Source organism: Oncorhynchus nerka, linkage group LG12, assembly GCF_034236695.1.
Source record: "Oncorhynchus nerka isolate Pitt River linkage group LG12, Oner_Uvic_2.0, whole genome shotgun sequence".
NCBI lineage: Eukaryota > Metazoa > Chordata > Actinopteri > Salmoniformes > Salmonidae > Oncorhynchus > Oncorhynchus nerka.
In genome coordinates, this window is record NC_088407.1 from 40,529,505 (window position 1) to 40,556,645 (window position 27,141).

The 27,141-nt window shown below is 40.1% G+C and overlaps 1 protein-coding gene across 18 annotated transcripts in view; it reads right to left on the reverse strand.

Annotated features, from left to right (window-relative positions):
* Positions 1–270: 270 nt before the first annotated feature.
* Positions 271–27,141, reverse strand: part of LOC115138229 (serine/threonine-protein phosphatase 2A 56 kDa regulatory subunit gamma isoform) — a 42,348-nt gene continuing 15,477 nt past the window's right edge. For 3 of the 18 annotated variants that reach the window (XM_029674873.2, XM_065025598.1, XM_065025590.1), the window contains 14 exons: positions 19,095–19,294; positions 17,537–17,647; positions 14,451–14,543; positions 14,198–14,328; positions 13,976–14,035; positions 13,663–13,771; positions 12,610–12,663; positions 11,706–11,876; positions 8,046–8,173; positions 7,320–7,421; positions 4,023–4,095; positions 3,752–3,790; positions 3,388–3,428; positions 2,751–2,815 (listed from right to left, as the gene is read on the reverse strand). In XM_029674873.2, the coding sequence (XP_029530733.1) occupies positions 3,758–3,790; positions 4,023–4,095; positions 7,320–7,421; positions 8,046–8,173; positions 11,706–11,876; positions 12,610–12,663; positions 13,663–13,771; positions 13,976–14,035; positions 14,198–14,328; positions 14,451–14,543; positions 17,537–17,647; positions 19,095–19,294 (1,265 nt within the window). In that variant the 3' untranslated portion in view covers positions 2,751–2,815; positions 3,388–3,428; positions 3,752–3,757. Of the gene's footprint in view, positions 2,816–3,387; positions 3,508–3,751; positions 3,795–4,022; positions 4,096–4,469; positions 6,670–7,319; positions 7,422–8,045; positions 8,174–11,705; positions 11,877–12,609; positions 12,664–13,662; positions 13,772–13,975; positions 14,036–14,197; positions 14,329–14,450; positions 14,544–17,536; positions 17,648–19,094; positions 19,295–19,430; positions 19,465–27,141 lie in introns of those variants that run through there. The other 15 variants (XM_029674881.2, XR_010465348.1, XR_010465351.1 and 12 more) reach the window with 15 other exon arrangements.

A 27,141-nucleotide genomic window follows, 5' to 3' on the forward strand; every position in this document is an offset into this window, starting at 1 on the left:
TTTTTGTCGTGTTTTTTCCTTTGTTATTTTTGTGTTCAGTTTAATAAAATAACATGAACACTTACCATGCTGCGCATTGGTCTGATCCATCCTATTCCTCATCAGAAGAGGAAGACAATCGTTACACTGAATCAAGTCATTTTCTTTCAGTCAGACCCCAAATAGGTTATTTAGAGTCCTCGTGGTCAATAAAGTTACCTACAAGTAAAAGTAAATCGTATGTACACAATATTAAATGAAGCCATATAGTACAGGTCACATACAAAAGGACACTTGTCAAGTTATTATATTTTGTAAAGTACATGTTCAACTAAAATCCTGCAAAGATGCTGCGGTCAAGCAAAGAATTTAGAAAAACAGTCACCAACATATTTTTTTCCCGTCTAACTTGTTTTACGAGTCATTTATCTATGGGTCTACACAAAAACAACAGTTCGAACAAAAACAAAATGCAAACTGATAAAATATCTTAAACCAATACCGTTAAATAAAAAGCAAATATATTATTTTAGGATAGAAATTGTTTTGGTAAGTGCCATTCTTCCAGGGGAAAAAAATACATGTTTAACATTGGTTGTATAAATGTACACCTTTTCCATTCAAGCAAATATGAATAATACAGTTGCCAAGCCTCGATCTGTCTGTTTTAGCATTGTTCCATTGGCAGCTACAATGCTAAAACTAGCATCCAGGCTATAAGTTACCAGGGACAACACAAAACACATTACAGATTGTATACCCATGCTAGATTTGGAAGTTCAAACAATGGTTCCAGAGATGACCCACTTGTAAATGTTAATGTCCAAAACACTCCTGGATTTGACAGCTTCCTGACTTGAGAAAGCAGAATAGACTGTACATATATACTCAACGGGATACAGAGCTTCATTTGAATATACACAAACATGTCACATCTTTCAAGTTTTCAGGAAGTGCTTTTTAGGTAGTTCAATATGCTTTTTCTTAACAACTACACGATTCATCTACTTCCAAGAGTTATTCAGGTCTGGAATCACCGCTCGGTCTCTATCTCTGTGAATGTGCCTGTGAATCAGTATATATTATTGGCAATGGACACATATGCCCATTTAACCGTCACATGAAATGGTTTTCCCATCCAAATAGTGTTGCTATTCTCCTCATTGGGGCCAAAAATTATTTCATATTTCTCCTCATGATAAAAGGCACTCCGATGTCTTCGAAAAGGATGTCTTATGGAAGTGAATAATTTGTTTTGTTCTTTGCTTAGAAACAGTCCATTCAGCTCCACAGAGAAGCACATCTGGATAAGAGGGTGGTGGTAAAAAACAACAGGGGGAATAGTGAGCATGCTGGGGGGGGGTTCGAGATGAACACGACATGTGATATCATGGGTACCTCTGAAACTAATGGAGGTCAATGCTTGACTAGCAAGTAGCTCCAGGACTGCTGAAGCCTGGATCATCAACTCAATGTCTATTCCACATTGGTTCAACTTAATTTCATTGAAATTACATGGAAACATTGATTCAACCAGTGTGTGCCCAGTGGGGTATGCATTTAAGATGGACTAGATTGCAGTCAGGCTGTGCAGAAACACTGATCTACAAATCATCTTGCATCCCAAATAACTACTCATTATGTGATACCCCCAGGTAAGGTGTCATAATGTGATTCCAGTAAAAACTGGCTACAGATGTTGAAATGTCTAAGAGGGGCTTTTGAGTATGACAAACAGGGTGGAAACTAACAACCACCCAATGTGTTTCTCTATATGAAATAAACCATTGTTTGTACCATTGTTTGAACTGTCAATATTTCTGTCAATAATTTCACTGTGAAATTTCCAGCTCACATATTGCAGATGGAATTCAACAGATGGGTATGAGAAAGGAAATAAGACAAAATAAAAAAAAAGTTTTATATGGCACAAAATGTAGAGTGTAAAGAGTCTAGTGTCCACAGAGAACATCCCTTCCTCCCTCTCTCAATCCCTGTCACAGTGTGACTTCATCAGAACAGATGGATCAGTCACTTTAGACAGCCCTGTTGCTCTTCAGCTTATTAAAAACAATTGTCAAAACATCCGAGGCCAAAAAAATGAAGGCAAACACAGGCTCTACCTAGCTAGTCGCCCTTGTTAAAATCACAGAGAGAAAAATAGACGCAGAAACTAAAAAAAGTACACAAATGGTCTTGGCACTGGCAGATGTCCCTGGGATAAAAATAAAGTCCGGAAAGTCGATCCAACAGTCCTACCCCCTCCATCTAACCATCTGTTTTTGGTTGTTTCCCCTTGACAGAAGAAGAAAAGAAGTCTCCCTCATTCAGTTTCTGCTCTCTACGTTTGTTGAGCTTGTCATGTCGCAGGTGGAACGAAACGTCCCCATTTTCATTCATACAATAAGAGCAGGGAGGGATGAGCCGATATACTGTTTTATGCACAATTCAGCGGAAACAATAAGGAAAACAATGACTCCGCAGGACCGACAGCTAAAAGAGTTGCGGCCCCACCCCTCCCCCCAAAATAAACACCAGAGAAAGCAGAAATCCGAGTGAGTTGGGGCAGTGTACTGGCGAGATAGGGAAACCGGGCCAGTATTCTGAATGTGCTGTGTGGGTTGGGAGGTGGGGTGTGGAGGGGCGAGGGTACTCCTTTAGGGGACTGGACAGAAGAGAAGAGAGAGGAGGGGCAGACCTAGAGTATATTGTGGGTGGTGATCATGTCATCAGCGCGGCGATGGGTCTCCAAGGCTTTTGCGGTGTAGATGTCCTGAGGGAGATCCGACTCGCGCTGCACCAGAGGACGGTCTTTTCTCTGGTCTCTCTGTTGTAACTGCAACAATGGAAGGGTGGGGAGGGTTAGAGGAGACAGTTAGCTCCAAAGGAATAAAATAGTTAGCTTGTGTAACAACATTATTTCCCTTGGGTTAAGCACTACCAAGTTTGCCACAAGTACCACTTCCTTGTTCACATCAAATTCATGCTAAACTTTCTCAATTGACAAAAAAATGCTAACCATGCATCATCTTAAATGAACTAATCCAAGTTTCAAAGAAGAAACACCAAACAGGAAGGTGAGAAAAGAGTTGATGAAATGTTAGTGATCAGCTACCAGGACTACCCCCATGTCATTTAAAAACACATGCAAGGCAGATCTAGTAGATACTGTACATAACAGACAATAACAAATGTACTTGATTCCAGTGTTCAGTCCATAGTTTGACTTGTCATTCCTTCTCTATAGGAGCTATGCCCATTTTGAAGAGAGGTCAGGGCCCATATTCATAAAATGTCTCAGAGTAGGAGAGGATCTAGGATCCATTTAGATCATAATGAATAAGACTACAGGTACGGAGGGAACCTGATCCTGGACCAGCATTGGTAGATAAAGAAGTCAACATTTACCTGAGTGGATTCTTCCGTTACTGTCTTTTTTAACCTGTGAACTTCTTCAGAGGTTAATAGACCATCAGACTCCATTTCTACTGGTCCATTGAGGACAGTGGAATCAACACACATAAGAAACTAATATAACACAAAGTAAAGCCAAAAACAATGGTAACTTGTTGCATGCAAAGAAAGATGGAATCAGAGGTTAGATAATGCAGAAGGGTTGAAACTCTGATGCTGGAGTCATTGCTTCTATTAGTGATTTGGTTATCATTTAAATGGATGACGTACAGACATTGATCATTCAGTTGAAGCCTCTAAATCTAAAAGATGTACGTTAGTACCGTGATTAAGTAGATATCATAAAATATAATTTTACCTTTCACTAGGACTCTGATCCAATATCCACATTAGCACACTGCCTAGAATAAAACAATATATTGAGAATGCAGATAGGTTGAACTCATTGGCTATGGCACCCAACCAATCACTTGCAGTGCATGAGTATAAAAACTGGTCATGCTCTGCACAGCCTACCAGAACAGTCCTCAGGGGGTACAGAAAGAAAATAAAACAACTTCAGCTCTTTAGATGGCACACACAAACAATGCTGTGAAGTGAGTCTTAGTGCAGATGTGTCCCTCACTCACATGTGGATTGGATTTGGCAAGGTTCTCAATCTTGAGCCAGGCCTCTTCCCTCTCTTTTGACTTGGCCTTTTCTCTATAGGATGAAACAGACAAAACTTCAACATCATCATCTAGTGTTATGTCTTGTAAAATCCCAAGAGTAAACAGTACTGCGAGGAGCACGTTTTTCTATGCAGGCATTTGTCTATGGAGTAGCCTACCCCTAGAGATCAAGAAAAGAAAAAGTACAAATGGCTTTAAAAGGTTTTACATTTGGAAAAGGTTGTCTAAGTAAGAGAAACCACTCCACTGCCCCTTGTGCCCCCTACTGCTGGTCAGGTGTATTTATTTGAAGGATCGGTATGAAGTGCAATTAATATGGTTGATTTTTAAGGTTAGGGAAAAGTGCCACTTTAAGGATGTCAATATAAATTAATGTATTTATGGTTGTTTGTAATTGTGTCTTACCTTTTAATCATTGTGTTGTTTTTACCGTCGAGGACCACTTTGGAAACAAGTGTTTTAATTAATACTTTCAAGTGATGTCCTCTGGGTCCACATTGTACATGTCTGTTACCCAAAATATATATTTAAAAAATAATAATAATCTATAGTCATCAACATGAGGATCCCGAGTGAACCAGCATTCTAAGGCAAGAGGCATCACTACAGTCCCTGGTTCGAATCCAGGCTGTATCACATCCGGCTGTGATTGGGAGTCCCATAGGGTGGCGCACAATTGTCCCAGCATCGTCTGGGTTTGGCCAGGGTAGGCCGTCATTGGAATAAGATTTTTTTCTTAACTAACTTGCCTAGTTAAATAAAGGTTAAATAAAATGTGCCATTACAATCTACAAGTAACTGCCAAAATAAAGGAAATGCCAACATAAAAGTGTCTTAATAGGTGTTGGGCCAGGCGAGCCAGAACAGCTTCAATGCACGTTGGCATAGATTCTACAAGCGTCTGGAACTCTATTGGAGGGATGCGACACCATTCTTCCATGAGAAATTCCATAATTTGTTGTTTTGTTCAATTAGGTTGAGATCTGATGACTGACACGGCCATGGCAAATGGCTTACATCGTTTTTATGCTCATCAAACAATTCAGTGACCACTCGTGCCCTGTGGATGGGGTCATTATCATCCTATAGCAATGTCTGTAAAAAGAGTGGACAAATCCATCAATCACGTGACACCATTAATTTTAAGACTCAATATCGCATTGAAGCCAGTTAAGATGGTGCCTCATGAAAACATAACATGCGCAGTTTGAGCTACTCAAGGAAGTTATGTTGCATGCTAAGCTCAGTGCCGCCCCCTCTCATTGATTAACTCAAGTTGAAGGCTGCAGGCTGCAATTAGGAACAAAATTAATGTCTGACTTTCAAATAAAATTGGTTCAAGAACATATATCTGGTCTATTAGAAGCAATTATTGGTACCATGATTATAATTCAAAATTGTTTAATTAAACAAAAATGGACATTTATAATTTATAATAATTATAATGGGGGGGGGATCCTGTTTTCTGCTAACAGTACTGCGGTTGGCCATGAACTTCCATGGCTTCAATGAGAGGGGGCAGTCTTCTCCCCTGGGGCTTAGCCATGGTAGCCAAAATATTGGATTGCCCAGCATTTTTATACAAGACCCTAAGCATGATTGATGCTAATTGCGTAATTAACTCAGGAACCAGAACTGTGTGGAAGCAGCTGCTTTCAATATACATTGTATCCCTCATTTACTCCAGTGTTTCCATTATTTTGGCAGTTACCTATAAGTCCCTTAGGGTATGAAAATCTGAATGAGAATATTGAATCATAATCTATAGTCATCATTAAAATAGTCTAAACATTGAATCAATCTATAGCTGTGTTGCACGGTATACTGAAACTTCAAGAAATGTCAATCTCAGCGAGCAGAACTTTCAAGTTTCTTAATATTATATATCTTGACACATTGATTAAAATAATCATGGCCTCTAAACCTTCAAGCTGTGTACTGACCCTATTCCAACTAAACTACTGAAAGAGGTGCTTCCTGTGTTTGGCCCTCCTATGTTGAACATAATAAATGACTGTCTATCCACCAGATGTGTACCAAACTCATTAAAAGTGGCAGTAGTAAAGCCTCTTGAAAAAGCCAAACCTTGACCCAGAAAATATTTTTAAAACTCAAAATCGGCCTATATCAAATCTCCCATTCCTCTCAATTTTTTTTGAAAAAGCTGTTGCGGGGGCAAATCACTGGCTTCCTGAAGACAATGTATACGAAACACTTAAGTCTGGTTTTAAACCCCATCATAGCACTGAGACTGCACTTGTGAAGCTGGTAAATTACCTTTTAATGGCATCAGACCGAGGCTCTGCATCTGTCCTCGTGCTCCTAGACCTTAGTGCTGCTTTTGATACCATCGATCACCACATTCTTTTGGAGAGATTGGAAACCCAAATTGGTCTGTGGATAGTTTGTCCTCTGACAAATCAACTGTAAATGTCGGTGTTACTCAAGGCTCCATTTTAGGACCACTATTGTTTTCACTATATATTTTACCTCTTGGTGATGTCATTCGGAAACATAATGTTTACTTTCACTGCTATGCAGACGACACACAGCTGTACATTTCGATGAAACATGGTGAAGCCCCAAAATTGCCCTCCCTGGAAACCTGTGTTTCAGACAAAAGGAAGTGGATGGCGGCAAATGTTCTACTTTTAAACTCGGACAAAACAGAGATACTAGATCTAGGTCCCAAGAAACAAAGAGATCTTCTGTTGAATCTGACAATTAATCTTGATGGTTGTACAGTCGTCTCAAATAAAACTGAAGGACCTTGGCGTGACTCTGGACCCTGATCTCTCTTTTGACGAACACATCAAGACTGTTTCAAGGACAGCTTTTTTCCATCTACGTAACATTGCAAAAATATGAAATTTTCTGTCCAAAAATGATGCAGAAAAATGTATCCATGCTTTTGTCACTTCTAGGTTAGACTACTGCAATGCTCTACTTTCCGGCTACCCAGATAAAGGGCTAAATAAGCTTCAGTTAGTGCTAAACACGACTGCTAGAATCTTGACTAGAACCCCAAAAATGTATCATATTACTCTAGTGCTAGCCTCGCTACACTGGTTTCCTGTTAAAAACACTAAAGCTCCTTTCTGAAGCTTCTAGATTGCAATAGTCTACATTACAATCTTTAGTCAGCATTTGCCATGTACAAATGTAAATGATACTATTACATCATAATTCATAGTCTTAGCTACAAGTCAAGACTTCAGATAATTATGCTCATCTCAAATGATATTGTTTACATACTTATTTTTCTCTGCTCTGAACTGCTGTGTGCAGTCATCAAACAGCTTCTGGTTCATCTCCATGAAGAGCTTGAGAGCGTTGTAGATGAGGCCATGGATGGTCCTGCACGCACGCACGCACACACAGAAGTGAGTCAGTCTACCGTCATGTCTTAAAAGGCAGCCCTGTCCTCCATCCCAAACCAAAATTTGATTCAGGGGAATGAGTAAAGTAGGTCTGTACTAATGTTGAGCTCTCTGCATTCAACACTGCACTTTCAGAGCAGCTTAATTAAGTTAAATAACTCGCATTCCACATAAAACTGTTTGGTAAGTGGTTGACATTGAAGGGGCAATGTCTTTCCAATTCAGCTAAATTCTATACATTTCCTAGGGGCCTGGGTTCTAATATGGATTATTGGAAATGTTTCAAAACTGAACGTTTGATTGAGCCTGCCTAGAGTGCCAGATGGGTGCGCACTTTTGGGACTATTATATTGGTTCCATTGCACCAGGCAAGCTCAATCAACGTTTTTGAAAGAAAACAAATAACATTTGAACCCAGGTCTGGCTGACACTGCATGTCCTGAGAAATGGAAGTAAGTGACCAATGGGGCATTCTGATTAGGCCACAAAGCGGAAAATGTTTTGCAATGAAAAAGTTGCATTTATTAGTCCCTCCCTATTTCAGTTTGTCATCTTCTGTTTGGTGCCCAATGAACGCCGCCCAATTGGACGGGCTACTTACTTGTTCCAGTGGGTCTTGGAGTTACGGTAGAGTGCCGGGAACATGATGGGCAGGATTTTGGCTGCATTGTCGCTGATTAGACTCATGATGTACTCATTGTTCCAGTAGTACAGAGCTCTCTCTGCTACCTGCACAGTGACCACAAGCATACAGCACCATCGGTCAGGACATCTCACTCAATATGATAACGGAAGGGGAAGCCATATACTGTAGGGCATCAGAAGGGTAAGGGACACCCTCTTCTTGTCCATAGACTGCTTTCAGGATAAGGAAATGAATATGTATTTTGAGTGACCTATCCCATTAATTGCAGGAGCATTAGAGGGGCAATAAGAGTACTACTGATGAGTATCTTGAAAGATGAAACAAAAAGGTGACAAAATTAACATGTCACATCCTTCCCTCAAGCCTATAATTATGGGCACCCTTGATAAATGATGAGCGAAAAAGACTGTATAAAATAAATACAAATGCTGATGTATATTGCATTCTCAAAAAACTATGCAATGCTCAGAGAAAGAATTTGTTTAACAGGTAATACAAACAGTCTCTAAAAGACAGGGTTCAAAAGTATTGGCACCCCTGTTTTCAATACTCCAGCAACCTACCGGTGTAAGGATAATGACACAGCCATTTTCTAAAATGTTTTATGAGAATGGACAACCATTGGGAGGGATCTTAGCCGCAAGTTGATCTTCCAACAAGACAATAACCCCAAGCACTGTTAGGAAATTATGATTAATATGACTGAACAAATCATTTTAAATGGAACTGTAAGTAAACTTATTCTCTGTTTTATTATATCTGATTAACAATATGAGTTCATAAGAAGGGATTGTGTGACAGGACAAGGAGTAATAAAAAGTTAAAGAACACCATTCCAACTAGGCAGAAACAAATGGGTTGTAGACTGTGTAAACACATAAGGTCGTTAACCTATGGTTGACCCTACTGAAACTTAGCTCTGGGGTTTTTAGATAAGGCAGTGAGCGCATTCCTACGTTTTCTGTTAATTAAAACAGTTCAGTGGTCAGTTCAGTGGTGATCAATAATGTTGAGTTGTCAAAAGTTCTGGGAGTGTGTTAGTAAGTTAGAATGAACTTTTCACCTTACTTTGTCCCGGTCGAGAGGAGGGGATTCTGTTAAAGCAGTGAAATGACGTCATGATCTGTATATAAACTGCTGCACGTGTTTAAGTGGTAGCGCGCTCCGAGAATAAATTCTATTACCTATTATTGAAAGACTGGTCTGCGTCTATTTTATGCAAACAAGAAATCTTACAAATTCTCAGAAAATAGATTAAGGGCTTTCAATTGATGAAAGCACATTGGCATAATTAAATTATACTAACAAGCACTCATCAAAATTCACAAATAAATAGTTAATTGACCACTTTGGGTTCAAGTGTCTGTACTTGATGCCTTGAAAACCTATGTTTTGAATTGAATAGGGCAGTCCAAAAGAGCAAACAAAGGATATCAAGGATCTGGAACGATTCTTTATGGAAGAATGGTCTAAAATCCCTCCCAAATTGTTCTCCAATCACATAAAATATTTTAGAAATAGGCTCAGTGTCGTTATCCTCGCATGGGTAGGGTGATGGAGTCATGAAGTGCTTTGAGAGACTAGTCAAGGACCATATCACCTCCACCCTACCTGACACCCTAGACCCACTCCAATTTGCTTACCGCCCAAATAGGTCCACAGACGATGCAATCTCAACCACACTGCACACTGCCCTAACCCACCTGGACAAGAGGAATACCTATGTGAGAATGCTGTTCATCGACTACAGCTCGGCATTCAACACCATAGTACCCTCCAAGCTCGTCATCAAGCTCGAGACCCTGGGTCTCGACCCCGCCCTGTGCAACTGGGTACTGGACTTCCTGATGGGCCGCCCCCAGGTGGTGAGGGTAGGCAACAACATCTCCTCCCCGCTGATCCTCAACACGGGGGCCCCACAAGGGTGCGTTCTGAGCCCTCTCCTGTACTCCCTGTTCACCCACGACTGCGTGGCCACGCACGCCTCCAACTCAATCATCAAGTTTGCGGACGACACAACAGTGGTAGGCTTGATTACCAACAACGACGAGACGGCCTACAGGGAGGAGGTGAGGGCCCTCGGAGTGTGGTGTCAGGAAAATAACCTCACACTCAACGTCAACAAAACTAAGGAGATGATTGTGGACTTCAGGAAACAGCAGAGGGAACACCCCCTATCCACATCGATGGAACAGTAGTGGAGAGGGTAGCAAGTTTTAAGTTCCTCGGCATACACATCACAGACAAACTGAATTGGTCCACTCACACTGACAGCGTCGTGAAGAAGGCGCAGCAGCGCCTCTTCAACCTCAGGAGGCTGAAGAAATTCGGCTTGTCACCAAAAGCACTCACAAACTTCTACAGATGCACAATCGAGAGCATCCTGGGGGCTGTATCACCGCCTGGTACGGCAACTGCTCCGCCCTCAACCGTAAGGCTCTCCAGAGGGTAGTGAGGTCTGCACAACGCATCACCGGGGCAAACTACCTGCCCTCCAGGACACCTACACCACCCGATGTTACAGGAAGGCCATAAAGATCATCAAGGACATCAACCACCCGAACCACTGCCTGTTCACCCCGCTATCATCCAGAAGGCGAGGTCAGTACAGGTGCATCAAAGCTGGGACCGAGAGACTGAAAAACAGCTTCTATCTCAAGGCCATCAGACTGTTAAACAGCCACCACTAACATTGAGTGGCTGTTGCCAACACACTGTCATTGACACTGACCCAACTCCAGCCACTTTAATAATGGGAATTGATGGGAAATTATGTAAATATATCACTAGCCACTTTAAACAATGCTACCTTATATAATGTTACTTACCCTACATTATTCATCTCATATGCATACGTATATACTGTACTCTACATCATCGACTGCATCCTTATGTAATACATGTATCACTAGCCACTTTAACTATGCCACTTTGTTTACTTTGTCTACATACTCATCTCATATGTATATACTGTACTCGATACCATCTACTGTATGCTACTCTGTACCATCACTCATTCATATATCCTTATGTACATATTCTTTATCCCCTTACACTGTGTATAAGACAGTAGTTTTGGAATTGTTAGTTAGATTACTTGTTGGTTATCACTGCATTGTCGGAACTAGAAGCACAAGCATTTCGCTACACTCGCATTAACATCTGCTAACCATGTGTATGTGACAAATACAATTTGATTTGATTTGATTTTGATTTGATTTGAGTATTGAAAACAGGGGTGCAAATAATTTTGACCCTTACCTTTTTGAGATGATTTGTTATTACTTGTTAAACAAAATGTATTTCTCTTTGCAAATGTATTATAAAATAAAATTTCCCAATTTTTTTGAGCCTATTATTTTTATCAAGAGTGCCAATAATTATGGACCTGACTGTATATTAAGTCAGTTCTCTACTACAAGTCTGATCCAGGCATAACCGTTAAATTCCTGGTTCTTGTTTTGTTTCCATTGTAATGGACTGCTTAGTTCTCGGAACCAAATAAAAGCATTTCACTTCTGAATTTTACTTTCCCACAAGATTATAATGACTCTAAAGATCAAATGGCACTAATAACAGGGTTCCTGTGGGGCATGGGGTCAGAGGGTCAGTCACCTGGAAGTGCGGGCTGGACACACACTTTGCCAGCTGCCTGAAGAGTGGCTCCATGACCTTGACAAACTCAGACGGCTCAATGACATCCAGAATCTCCTCCAGCTCATTGAGGAACATCACCTCTTTGGGGCTGTGAGTCTTTGGCCAGTATTTGAGAAGGGCCATTACCACCTGGGAAGACAATGATCAGTGAGTGGAGTGGATATTGACCAATATATTAGTTAGTAACACTTTATAATGACCTCCATGAATAAGCATTTACTTTAATATTACCTTTTTTATAGTGTATATGCGAATAATAAATTAGTAAATTATTTATAAACTTGTAATGAGCATTTACACTTTTTATCAAAACCGATCAATTTTGATAAATGGGTTGATATGCATTGCAATAGCAATACCTTCTGAGATGATGCAATACAACAACACAGAAGGAACAAGCAATACAACTTCAGCCTGTAACGGCTTTCTTCTGTGGACGAAGGATCGGACCAAAGTGCAGCGTGATTAGAGTTCAACATGTTTAATAAAGACCATAAATGTGAACACTACAAAATACCAAAACAACAAGTGTAAAAAACCGAAACAGTCCTATCTGGTGCATAGACACAAAGACAGAAGACAACCACCCACAAAACCCAACACAAAACAGGCTACCTAAATATGGTTCCCAATCAGAGACAATGACTAACACCTGCCTCTGATTGAGAACCATATCAGGCCAAACATAGAAATGGGAAAACTAGACACACAACATAGAATGCCCACTCAGCTCACGTCCTGACCAACACTAAAACAAAGAAAGCACAAAAGAACTATGGTCAGAACGTGACACAGCCTCAGGTCAAGTACTATAAACAAGCGATTCACAAGGAAATGTGAGGAGAAATTTCACATGACTTACTGGTTCAGTGAGAGTGCTGTCCTTCTCTAGAAATTGCACAACACAGTATGCCAGCTAGGGGGAAGAAAAACACAATATATTACACAATTAGTGATGATTCAATTAGTGAAGACACAATCTTATTGTTTTGACATTTACACCAAAAATAGTCCGAAAACAAATCATTGTAGTAACTAATACTTTGGACGCAGTAATACTAGCAGTATAACGGCGATATAACTGCAATGTTCTGCACTGCAATGACAATTACTGTAAGGCATTTTTCCTCATTTTGCATTAGGCTGGGGCAAAACAGATGCTAACACATAGATCAAGCTCTAATTGAGTTACTATGCTATGCAATGGCCCACAGAGCAGACTAAGAACTGTTCCACCAGCTCAAGGGACCCACTTGGCTGACAGCAGTCATACAGGGAAAGAGACACATGCCGGCCCAGAGAGGGAGAGAGAGCAAGAGGCCCCTGTCAAGGACCTTTGTCGACATAGTAACTCAGGCTTGTGAATGCCAGGTATTGGATTACAGCTAACTTGTAGCAGCCAGGATACTGCTCTCACCTCCCCCACTCACTGCCTGAACAGGCCTGACCCAACTGGAAACAACACCACTGTGTGCCAACTAGCCATAACTAGGGCTATACTCAGCCATTTCCATAGATTTCTATACATTTCCATAGGAGTATTCAGCAGGGGAAAAAAGGAAAACAAATCAGAAAGTTGCAGATCTAAATTTATTGAAGAGAGCTGAAACAACTCCCTATTCTTGACGACAGAGAATCGTGTCTGTTCTACACAATGCATTTCTATCGGAACGTTCTGTAACTTCTCACCCTCCTGAACCGAGCCCAGGGCAGCATGGCTGATAGCAGAACAATCATCAGAACTGTGTCATGTTGAATAGGGCCACACAATGGAAAACGTTTTAAAATGTCTTTCACAGGAAAATGAAAACACACGTTTGGACAAGTAAAGGTAGTCCCTTCCTGTTTCAGTCTGTTTTCTTACCTTATGTGCCTAATAAACATGACATTAAACATGAAAAAAAGAAGGGCTTACCTGTGGATGGTAGACACTAAGTGATTTGACTTTGTGCAAAGGCAACAGGACCTTTAACAGGAAAATCTTGTGCTCCTCTTTTAGCGGTAAGGCAAACCCATTGATTATACTGTGAATGGAGAGAGAAACAAATAATTCAACTGAACTAAAAATAGTAACACAAAATTAAAGGGATAAAGGATAAACAACAGCTGACCATGAATGGTTAGAGATCCTATCTGCAGTCGAGAAGACATCATGAGACTGGATAACAGTCAAAAATAACTATTCTAACTCCACTGCAAGACACACTGGATTAGAGCTTAAAGTGTACCTTCCGAGTATCTCCAGTAATTCTGCTATTCCATTATGGTGCTCAGTTTCATAGATAAACCTGTTAAAAACAGAGAGCCATTTTATTTAGTTACGCAGCTAAAAACATACATTTCTTAGTAGTTATAAAACTAAACAACCAAATTCACCATTGAATCTTCAGCAATCAATTTGATGTGTTAAAATATCTAAGATTAAACAAATCGGCTGAAATTAAACTCACCTATAAAATATATTATTGATGTGTTTTCTGATGTAGGCCCGTAGTCCCAGGAATTTCCCATAGATCCTGTGGAGAGTGGTTTTGAGGAAGTCCCTCTCCCGTGGGTCCTCACTGTCAAACAGGTCTAAAAGCTGTGGACACATGACATCACTCCCATCAGACTCCACAAAACCAAAGACAAGACTTGCCATCACAATAAAACTGTGTGAGCATTCAACAATGTGCGAGTATCCATGTTTCTATAAGCTCTTACCTGCATCACAAATTTTTGGTCGATGTACTTCTTTGCTATGTTCGGTTGAAAGTCAGGAGATTCTAAAAACCGAAGGAAAAATTCGTAGACGAGCTGTAAAGAAAGAAAACCTTTTACAAATACCTAATTTGCTGAATGCATATAAAGAAAGATCATGTCCGAAATGCTATTCATAATCTTTCCTTACAAAAATGTTTTGTAAAATCACAGTAATTCCCCAATGCAAATCCTATCATAATAAAAAAAAATGGCGAATTGGATTCATCCCCTCTACCACACGGAACCCCACTAATCCTACCAATGGAAATGCACGAGGTGGCTAATAACAGACCTCCATCCTATGCTAGCTTGCTACCGATGGCCCGGCTAGCTGTCTAAATCACTGTGACCCCAACCAACTTCACTACTCACTGGACCCTTTTGATCACTCGACTAAGCATGCCTCTTTAATATTCCTTGTCCATTGCTGTTCTGGTTAGTGTCTATTGGCTTCTTTCACTGTAGAGCCTCTAGTTCTGCTCACTATACCTTATCCAACCGATTAGTTCCACCACCCACACATGCGATGACATCTCCTGGTTTCAATTATGTTTCTAGAGACAATATCTCTCTCATCATCACTCAATACCTAGGTTTACCTCCACTGTATTCACATCCTACCATACCTATGTCTGTACATTATACCTTGAAGCTATTTTATCGCCCCTAGAAACCTCATTTTACTCTCTGTTCCAGACGTTCTAGACGACCAATTCTTATTGCTTTTAGCCGTACCCTTATCCTACTCCTCCTCTGTTCCTCTGGCGATGTAGAGGTGAATCCAGGCCCTGCAGTGCCTAGCTCCACTCCTATTCCCAAGGCGCTCTCTTTTGATGACTTCTGTAACCGTAATAGCCTTGGTTTCATGTATGTTAACATTAGAAGCCTCCTCCCTAAGTTTGTTCTATTCACTGCTTTAGTACACTCTGCCATCCCGGATGTTCTAGCTGTGTCTGAATCCTGGCTTAGGAAGACCACCACCAAAAATTCTGAAATGTTCATCCCAAACTACAACATTTTCAGACAAGATAGAACTGCCAAAGGGGGTGGTGTTGCAATCTACTGCAAAGATAGCCTGCAGAGTTCTGTCCTACTATCCAGGTCTGTACCCAAACAATTTGAACTTCTACTTTAAAAAATCCACCTCTCTAAAAACAAGTATCTCACCGTTGCCGCCTGCTATAGACCACCCTCTGCCCCCAGCTGTGATCTGGACATCATATGTGAACTGATTGCCCCCCATCTATCTTCAAAGCTCATGCTGCTAGGCGACCTAAACTGGAACATGCTTAACACCCCAGCCATCCTACAATCTAAGCTTGATGCCCTCAGTCTCACACAAATGATCAATGAACCTACCAGGTACCTCCCCAAAGCCTTAAACACGGGCACCCTCATAGATATCATCCTAACCAACTTGCCCTCTAAATACACCTCTGCTGTCTTCAACCAAGATCTCAGCGATCACTGCCTCATTGCCTGCATCCGTAATGAGTCAGCGGTCAAACTACCTCCACTCATCACTGTCAAACGCTCCCTGAAACACTTCAGCGAGCAAGCCTTTCTAATCGACCTCGCCGGGGTATCCTGGAAGGATATTGATCTAATCCTGTCAGTAGAGGATGCCTGGTTATTTTTTTTGAATGCCTTCCTAACCATCTTAAATAAGCATGCCCCATTCAAGAAATGTAGAACCAGGAACAGATATAGTCCTTGGTTCTCCCCAGACCTGACTGCCCTTAACCAACACAAAAACATCCTATGCCGTCTGCATTAACATTGAACAGCCCCCATGATATGCAGCTGTTCAGGGAAGCTAGAAACCGTTATACACATGCAGTTGGAAAAGCCAAGGCTATCTTACCAATCCTCGACTTTGGCGATGTAATTTACAAAATAGCCTCCAATACCCTACTCAACAAATTGGATGCAGTCTATCACAGTACAATCCGTTTTGTCACCAAAGACCCATATACTACCCACCATTGCGACCTGTACACTCTCGTTGGCTGGCCCTCGCTTCATACTGGGTTGCCAAACCCACTGGCTCCATGTCATTTACAAGACCCTGCTAGGTAAAGTCCCCCCGTATCTCAGCTCGCTGGTCACCATAGCATCACCCACCTGTAGCACGCGCTCCAGCAGGTATATCTCTCTGGTCACCCCCAAAACCAATTATTTCTTTGGCCGCCTCTCCTTCCAGTTCTCTGCTGCCAATGACTGGAATGAACTACAAAAATCTCTGAAACTGGAAACACTTATCTCCCTCACTAGATTTAAGCACCAACTGTCAGAGCAGCTCACAGATTACTGCACCTGTACATAGCCCACCTATAATTTAGCCCAAACAACTACCTCTTTCCCTACTGTATTTATTTATTTATTTATTTTGCTCCTTTGCACCCCATTATTTTTTATTTCTACATTGCACATTCTTCCACTGCAAATCTACCATTCCAGTGTTTTACTTGCTATATTGTATTTACTTTGCCACCATGGCCTTTTTTTTGCCTTTACCTCCCTTATCTCACCTCATTTGCTCACATCGTATATAGACTTGTTTATACTGTATTATTGACTGTATCTTTGTTTTACTCCATGTGTAACTCTGTGTCTTTGTATGTGTCGAACTGCTTTGCTTTATCTTTGCCAGGTCGCAATTATAAATGAGAACTTGTTCTCAACTTGCCTACCTGGTGAAATAAATAAATAAAATAATAATAATGATCCATAATAAACAGATGTGCTCGTTTGGTCTGAGCCAAGAGTTAGGGAAGGTCCAATTGACTTTAATTCTAAACTGATTAGATGCTTTCATTTTACAGCACTGTACTTCAGAGAATTTGAGAATTCAGAGATTTGCAGCATTTAAACTTACTCAAACAGCAGGGACGTGTGTTCATTAGGACATGCAACAGAAAACTCTTTACGAACAAAAAATGTGTGTTTAGGACAAAACCAGGTAGTTTCCGTCTGTTTTCTTCCGTTTGGTGCCGAATGAACACGACCCGGGCCATGTAAGCTGGGTTATTAGATACCCTGGGTACCTGGAGATGTGGCCAAGCAGCCTCAAGTGTAGGCTCGTCCTCCTCCGGGTCAAACTCTGCTCCTGTGGGGTTGGATGACGGAGGTAACGTTCGGAACATGTTCACCGTAAACTGAGGGTGGGAAAAGCACAACAAAGTATACTCAGATTCAGTAGATCAACCTGATGAAGGCCAGTATGGAGCCGAAACGCTTCCCTGGCTGTTGTTTCATTTTACATCGAATGTAACAGGGATTTTTTTTGTCCCAAAAATATAGGACCTGTTTAAATACTTTAAAATGCATCCTTGATCCTTCCTTAATACCTTACTTAAACACAGATATAAAATTGGTGAAAGTAATGGATGAGAGAAAGTTCCCACTCTATCTAGTCACTTATAGATCTGTGTTTACCTCAAGGAGATAAGGAAGGAAGGGCGCATGTCTGAAGTTTTCAAACGGGGCAGTAAGTATCTACTTGGCCAACTCAACCAGTTGTACATATTTTATTGGAACCAAGTGTGTTATCATTTGTCTCCAACATCGACTGACTTGCCCTGTGGGGTGCTAGCTATAACTGCTATTCCCAGTCAAGACAGATCATGGGACAGTGCAAGTGGCCTGAGGATATAGAACACCGCTATTTTTGTTGGTTGCAGAGCTGCTAGCTAGGTAAACAAGTTCAAGTCCAGATGTAGCTTTTAAAAAGAGAAAATATACATTTATTCATTCACAGAGGTTTTTAATTCAATGTCAAATGATTATAATAACTCGTTAGCTTCACTGCTTCCTGTGGAAGCTTTGATGTATAAAAGAAAAACACTTCAAAGTGAATCTGGGTGATGTCTGCTGAAAGACAAGCGAGAATACAGTAGGGAGCCGGGGTAAACCATTACAATTTGAATATTTGAAAATCATGGACTGAATGAAATGCTTTGACACTTGAAAAGGCTCACTGCGTTTACACACTTATCCATGACAGCCTTATGCTAGGCCACAATGAGCTATCACATTAAAAACCACGTCAGGTTAACTTGATGGGTCACGCATGTAGAGAATTGCTTCATGCTTCAGATTTTAGTTTTTGTATGGCTGTGTGATGTCAATGGCTCCTCAATGAGGAAAATTGGAAATTCAGTTTGGTTTACTTTTTTGAATTGAAATGAACCCCATTCCTATCTGTTACATCTGGTGTTGTCACTATCTATCTCTTTCTTAATTTGTGGAGCACAAATGTAAAGCAAATCCCTGTAAAAGGCTAATAATCTGGTTAATAATTCTGACCTGACAGCTCAGAATGTGCTAGCCTCAATGGAGATTCTCATGGTATTGTATTCTTTCTGTTGGAAACATGTTTTAAAGCGTGCTACCCTTAGTCTTTCATTCTGAACAGTGGGACCCGGGACATAAAAATAGCACATTCTGAGGGATAGCATAAATTGTCAGAAAGTAGCACATTCTGGGCGGTAGCACAGATGATCATAACACCAGCTCTACCCAGTCCAACTCAAAACAGCCATATTCACCCCAGCCTTAAGGCTGGCTCATCTACTCTCTTCCAGTCAGTCTGCTGACACTCACCATGTGCACCACCTCTGGGTAGACGGGCTCTGTGATGACGTTCCTGTTGTGGGTGATGTACTCGACCATCTCGCTCAGCGCCGCACGCTTCACCTCCTTCCATTTCAGGTCACTTAGTGGGTCCGACAGGAAGTCAAAGAGCACGCAACACTGGCGCAGCTTCTGCACAAACAGCTTCTCCTGCTCCGCCAGAGCACAGTCTGAGGGAGAGAGAAAATAATGTTTTATAACATGATTATTTTGAAAAATACATTTTCAATACTTTTTTCTGTAAATTGAATGTTATAGAAGGGTCCAGGACACATTTGTGATTTCACATGTTTTAGAGAAACTTACCCAAACAGCAAATCACTTCCTCATTGTGTAGTATGGGGGCCCTGAAAAAACATGAAGAAAATCTCCAAAAACACCCAAATATGTCCTTTTAGAAATGGCAATGCTCTCAGTATAGTGATGCAGGTCTTTAGATTCCGTACACATGAAGTTGTCATTCTGAACTTTATCCACAATGTTATATTCCCATTTGCGCAACTCAAGCGGTTCCATTTTCCATGTAGCCTGCTGGTAAACTGCCAAAATAAAGAAAACACATATAGTGTCTTACTAGGGTGTTGGGTGTTGGGCCACCAGGAGCCACCAGAACAGCTTCAATGCGCCTTGGCATAGTTTCTACAAGTGTCTGGAACTTCCTGTGTGGAAGCACCCCATGCTTTCAATACACTTTGTATCCCTAATTTCCTCAAGTGTTTCCATTATTTTGTCAGTTACCTGCAAAATGCTAGAGTCGCAACAAGATGTAATATAAGGTCGCAGTTCATAATGACACAATTTCAAGTTAACAACATCTAAACAAATGTGTCACTATACTGAGAGCTTTGCCGTTTCTAAAATGATGTATTTGAGTGTTTTTTGAGTCTTTGTTCATGTTTTTGGGGGACCCAATACTACACAACAAGGATGAGGAAGTGATTTGGTCTTTGGGATACGTTTCTCTAAAACGTGAAATCACAAAAAAAGGGGGTCTGGACCCTTTGATAACATTTCATTTACATAAAAAATTGAGATTTTGTTGTGAAAGTTTCTCTCCTAGAAGGTATTCTAATAATAATAATTTGGTGGGTGCTTATATTTATCCTATTTCACATGTATATTTGTCCTATTTCACACATTTGTCTTATGCCAATTCCCCCTGAGACAGCCTTGGTGAGTGGGGGTTACAGTCAGGGTCAGACATTATCAACAGCGACCCTGGAGCAATTAGGGTAAAGTGCCTTGCTCAAGAGCACGGCGGCAGACTATTCTCACCTTGTCAGCTCAGGGATTCGAACAAACATCCTTTCAGTTACTGGCCGAACACTAACCGCTAGGCTACCTGCCACCCATATAGATTGTTTACTGCGTGTATAGCACAGGGAGGAAAATAACATACAGTAAAAAAATATGTATATACATGTATATAAAAATTTTAATAAAAAACTCACTCAGAAGTACATACTCGTTTTCACCCTGTTAACTTCAATGTCAAAAGAATAGTTCCCCCACAACTGAACAGACAAGTTCCATGTAGCACCATTCCATATGATTTCAATTACTTTTTGACTACAGCCCTTTTGATTTGAACAAAACCTTTTATACGTGTTTGCCCATGGTAGAAGTGGTCAGAACTAGAGGTCGACCGATTATGCTTTTTCAACGCCGATACCGATACCGATTATTGGAGGACCCCAAAAAAAAGCCGATACCGATTAATCGGTCGTTTTTTTCCAAATCTATTTGTAATAATGACAATTACAACAATATTGAATGAACACTTATTTTAATATAATACATCCATACAATCAATATAGCCTCAAATAAATAATGAAACATGTTCAATTTTGTTTAAATAATGCAAAAACAAATTGTTGGAGAAGAAAGTAAAAGTGCAATATGTGCTATGTAAGAAAGCTAATGTTTAAGTTCCTTGCTCAGAACATGAAAACATATGAAAGCTGGTGGTTCCTTTTAACATGAGTCTTCAATATTCCCAGGTAAGAAGTTTTAGGTTGTAGTTATTATAGAAATTATAGGACTTTTTCTCTCTAAACCATTTGTATTTCATATACCTTTGACTATTGGATGTTCTTATAGGCACTTTAGTATTGCCAGTGTAACAGTATAGCTTCCGTCCCTCTCCTTGCCCTTATATAATGTTACTTACCCTACATTATTCATCTCATATGCATACGTATATCCTGTACTCTACATCATCGACTGCATCCTTATGTAATACATGTATCACCAGCCACTTTAACTATGCCAATTTGTTTACTTTGTCTACATACTCATCTCATATGTATATACTGTACTCGATACCATCTACTGTATGCTGCTCTGTACCATCACTCATTCATATATCCTTATGTACATATTCTTTATCCCCTTACACTGTGTATAAGACAGTAGTTTTGGAATTGTTAGTTAGATTACTTGTTGGTTATCACTGCATTGTCGGAACTAGAAGCACAAGCATTTCGCTACACTCGCATTAACATCTGCTAACCATGTGTATGTGACAAATAAAATTTGATTTGATTTGATTTGATTACCTGGGCTCGAACCAAGAACAGATCGACAACAGCCACCCTCAAAGCAGCATTACCCATGTGTAACAGTTGTTAAAGTACTGTGTGAATTTCACCAGGTTCATATATTAATATGTCATGTTGATTTGTTATTATGCATGCCTGCATCCTGGGAGAGGGGAGTGTGTACGTTAATGCCCTGCGTGCTCGTGCTCAAATCATTTTGATGCACTATGAGAGGTAGGCAAGCTTTTTCTGTCGTCTTCAGAAAAGTTTGATTATTTTAACCTCTTTGGGATAGGGGGCAGCATTTTCACTTTTGGATAAGAAGCGTGCCCAATTTCAACTTCCTGCTGCTACTCATGCCAAGAATATAATGGAATATATTATTATATTATTAAGAATATAATATTATTAGTAGATTTGGATAGAAAACACTCTGAAGTTTCTAGAACTGTTTGAATCATGTCTGTGAGTATAACAGAACTTATGTAGCAGGCAAAACCCAGAGGACTAACCGTTCAGAATTTTTAAAATCTGACATGTTGGCTGGATTCACGAGTGTAGCTTTAATTGAGTATCTTACATGTGTGATTTAATGAAAGTTTGATTTTTATATAATTTTTTTGAATTTGCCGCGCTGCATTTTCCCTGTTTTTTGCCCAAGTGGGACGTAACTGTCCCGCCTATCCGTAAGAAGTTTTAAGATGCACTTGTAATTGTACTTTTTAGGATGATATCAACATTCTGAATTCAACATGTGTTAATAGCTAGCTAAGATGTTAGCGTGTGTATGTGTGAACAATGTCTAGCTCCTCAAATGATCCCAGTCCCTTGTATTGTGCATCTGTTGTAGAAAGAGGCGACGATTCGCGGAACATATGTGCTCTACAAATGTTTTAATTTCTTTTGGATGCAGGTATGTGGTTTTATCTATGCAACATATGTTATGTATAATAAGGAGAGGCTGTATTAATTTTTGTATTCAAAAATCATATTGATGCACTATGAAAGAAAGAGGTGACGATTCGTGGAACATATGTGCTCTACATATGTTTTATTTGATTTTGGATGCAGATGCAGGATGCAGAGACTGAATTCTGCTTGATTAAAACTATCTGATCTCCAAAGTCCATGTCTATAGTCTCAATCAACCACACACAACGCAGAGTTACACTTGTGCAGTACAGCACCGGTTACACATGCAGGGCAAGGGGAATAAATACTCCAAGTCTCAGAGCGAGTGAAGTTTGAAACGCTATTAGCGCGCACCCCGCTAACTAGCTAGCCATTTCACATCGGTTACACCAGCCTAATCTCGGGAGTTGATAGGCTTGAAGCCATAAACAGCGTAATGCTTGAAATCACAAGGAAGAGCTGCTGGCAAAATGCACAAAAGTGCTGTTTGAATGAATGCTTACGAGCCTGCTGGTGCCTACCCTCGCTCAGTCAGACTGCTCTATCAAATCATAGACTTAATTATAACATAATAACACACGGACATACACAGACAATTTGGTCATTAATATGGTCAAATCCGGAAACTATCATCTCGAAAAAAAAGCCATTTATTCTTTCAGCGAAATACGGAACCGTTCCGTATTTTATCGAACGGTTGGCATCCTGCTAACTATTCCTGTTACATTGCACAACCTTCAATGTTATGTCATAATTACGTAAAAATCTGGCAAATTAGGCGGCCCAAACTGTTGCATATTCCCTGACTCTGCGTGCAATGAACGCAAGAGAAGTGAAACAATTTAACCTGGTTAATATTGCCTGCTAACCTGGATTTCTTTTAGCTAAATATGCAGGTTTAAAAATATATACTTCAGTGTATTGATTTTAAGAAAGGCATTGATGTTTATGGTTAGGTACACGTTGGAGCAAAGACAGTCCTTTTTCGCGAATACGCACCGCATCGATTATATGCAACGCAGGACACGCTAGATAAACTAGTAATATCATCAACCATATGTAGTTAAATAGTGATTATGATTGATTCATTGATTGTTTTTTATAAGAGAAGTTTAATGCTAGCTAGCAACTTACCTTGGCTTCTTACTGCATTCGCGTAACAGGCAGGCTCCTCGTGGAGTGCAATGAGAGGCAGGTTGTTAGAGCGTTGGACTAGTTAACTGTAAGGTTGCAAGATTGAATCCCCGAGCTGACAAGGCAGTTAACAATTCCTAGGCCGTCATTGAAAATAAGAATGTGTTCTTAACTGACTTGCCTAGTTAAATAAAGATTAAATAAAGGTGTAAAAAAATTGAAAATAAAAAAGAACGGCCAAATCGGTGTCCAAAAATACAGATTTCCGATTGTTATGAAAACGTGAAATCAGCCCTAATTAATCGGCCATTCCGATTAATCGGTCGACGTGTAGTCAGAACATTACTTTTTGGACCTGAATGACAAAACATTCAGGAGCTAGGGGTAATCAAAGTTAACCCATTTTGCAAACTCCACACTGCCATGAGACAACCATGTCTTCATCACTGAAAAATGTAAATAGTTAAGCTTGATATAATTTGAAAGATTACAAAACATGGTTGCCAAACTATTTGATAATTTATTAAAATTTTTAAATAAGTTTCACCTTTATAATCAACTATCGCAAACATGTAATCCGTTTTTTTGTTCATATATGTTGAAGCTTAGATTATTTCACATCAGAGGTGTTTGTTGTGCCCACCATCTGTTGAGACACAGCATGCTCTTGAATAAAACAAATATTTAACTCGGCAAGTCAGTTAAGAACAAATTCTTATGTAACAATGACGGCCTACCCCGACCAAACCCTCCCGTAACCGGGATAACGCTAGGCCAATTCTGCATGCCCTATGAGACTCTTTGTCCCATAGTGCCTTAGACCGCTGCGCCACTTCGGAGCCCCTGAATACAGGGTGCATGTCATGTTTTGCCTAATAAATTAACTAAAAGTGTACATTTGAACAAATGTCACCATAAAGATGGTTGGAGGTCCACACAGAGAATGTTGACTTGAGTGGGTATATCCATTGTTTTAAAGGAAAGTGTCAATCTCCCATAGGACACCTATTGAAATCATAGAAATAGCCTAGATAACAGAATACACATTCAAGTTGGCCTTCGACAGATGGTGGACTGGCGGTCATCTTTCTGAGAGTAATTTAGACTCATTCATATGTCAGTGGCATACCAGCTAAATTGCAGTGGTCTGAAGGGATAGGTCCATTCTATGAATTCTGTTTCTATGATTGAAATGACACCTACCCTGTATTCAAGAGAATGCTGTGACTAAACTGATTGGCGGCCATAACAAAAACAACTCAGACCCTGTAAAATAGGGTCTAAGCTACAACATACAGTAGCAGTCAAAAGATTGGACACACTTACTAATTCAAGAGTTTCTTTATTAAAAAACAAATTCTACATTGTAGAGTAATAGTGAAGACATCAAAACTATGAAATAACACATATGGAATCAAGTAGTAACCCAAAAAAGTATTAAACAAATCAAAATACAATAGATTCTTCAAAAGTAGCCTTGATGACAGCTTTGCACACTCTTGGCATTCTCTCAATCAGCTTCATGAGTAATGCTTTTCCAACAGTGTAGAAGGAGTCCCCACATATGCTGAGAACTTGTTAGCTGCTTTTCCTTCAACCTGCGGTCCAACTCATGGGAACCACGCATGCAGAGATAATTTGTTCACCTACTCTGCGTCTCACAAAGACACTGCGATCGGAACCAAAGATCTCACATTTGGGCTCATCAGACCAAAGGACAGATTTCCACCAGTCTGATGTCCATTGCTCGTGTTTCTTGGCCCAATTAAGTCTCTTCTTCCAATTGGTGTCCTTTAGTAGTGGTTTCTTTGCATCAATTCGACCATGAAGACCTGATTCACGCAGTCTCCTCTGAACAGTTGGTGTTGAGATGTGTCTGTTACTTGAACTCTGTGAAGCATTTCATCTGAGGTGCAGTTAACTCCAATGAACTTATCCCCTGCAGCAGAGGTAACTCTGGGTGTTCTTTTCCTGTGGCGGTCCTCATGAGAGCCAGTTTCATCATAGTGCTTGATGGTTTTTGCGTCTGCAATTGAAGAAACTTTAAAAGTTATTGGGATTTTTCGGATTGACTGACCTTCATGTCCTAAAGTAATGATGGACTGTCATTTCCCTTTGCTTATTTGAGCTGTTCTTGTCATAATATGGACTTGGTCTTTTACCAAATATGGCTATCTTCTGTATACCACCCCTACCTTGTCACAACACAACTGATTGGCTCAAACGCATTACCTAAAGAAATTCCACAAATTAACTTAAGGCACACCTGTTAATTGAAATGCATTCCAGGTGACTACCTCATGAAGCTGGTTGAGAGAATGCCAAGAGTGTGCAAAGATGTCATCAAGACAAAGGGTGGCTAATTTGAAGAATCACTTTTTTGGTTACTACATGATTCCATGTGTGTTATTTCATAATTTTGATGTCTTCACTGTTATTCTACAATGTAGAAAATTGTAAAAAATTTAAAAAAACCTGGAATGAGTAGCTATGTCCAAACTTTTGACTAGTACTGTATGTGAAAAGAGAAATCTGAGTTTACGTGTTTAGACCATTGACATTAAAGGTAAACAAATAAAAATTATACTATAGTTTGACAAACCTGTTTGTAAGCTTTGAAATGTTATCAAACTCAAACATTTATCTTTTTCAGAGATGAAGACATGGATGACTTAATTGTTTTTTTTTGTTTTTTAAATTTGATTTAACTTGGCAATAAGTTAAGAACAAATTCCTATTTGAAATGACAGGGTGGAGTATGCAAAACAAATCTCCTGAATGTTTTGACCACTACCATGGGCACACATGTTTGGAAGGTTTTGTTCAAATCTAAAAGGGGTGCAGACAGAAAGTGAATTCATATAGAACGACCCAAAATGACCCCAAAGCCTGAGAGGTCTCATAACATTTTTATGCTATGTTTAATTGTTGCTCAAAATTCTAGTTCACATTCTCGCTTGACCGGACTCAATATTTTTCTTCTAGTGATCTCACAAAAATGGAGGAGAGAGAGAGAGGAGAGGGGACAGGAGTGACTTCCCTGTCAATAAGGAGAACTGAGTGAGAATTCAAAGAGCCCAACATACAAGGGCCAACAATGTGTGGAGTCAGTCATCTGCATCATTGGTCGAATACACAACTGAAAAGGCATCCCTTCCTGCATGTACAATATAGAGTTTTAAGACCTTCCGGTTTACACCCTGGGAACAAAATACTCTGAGAATAGACACTCCTTCTACACCATGTCCCAAAGTCAACAATACTAACGTACTGATGTTACATTCCCCAGCTAGAAACCAAAAATTGTTACAACATTAAAATTGTCACAAGATTAATTTTGCCACAAGATTAACAACTTTTTTCACTATGGGGTAAGGGCTTGAAAAGCGAGCTTGCAACAGTGAGCCCAGAATGGGTAACAAAACCAGGAC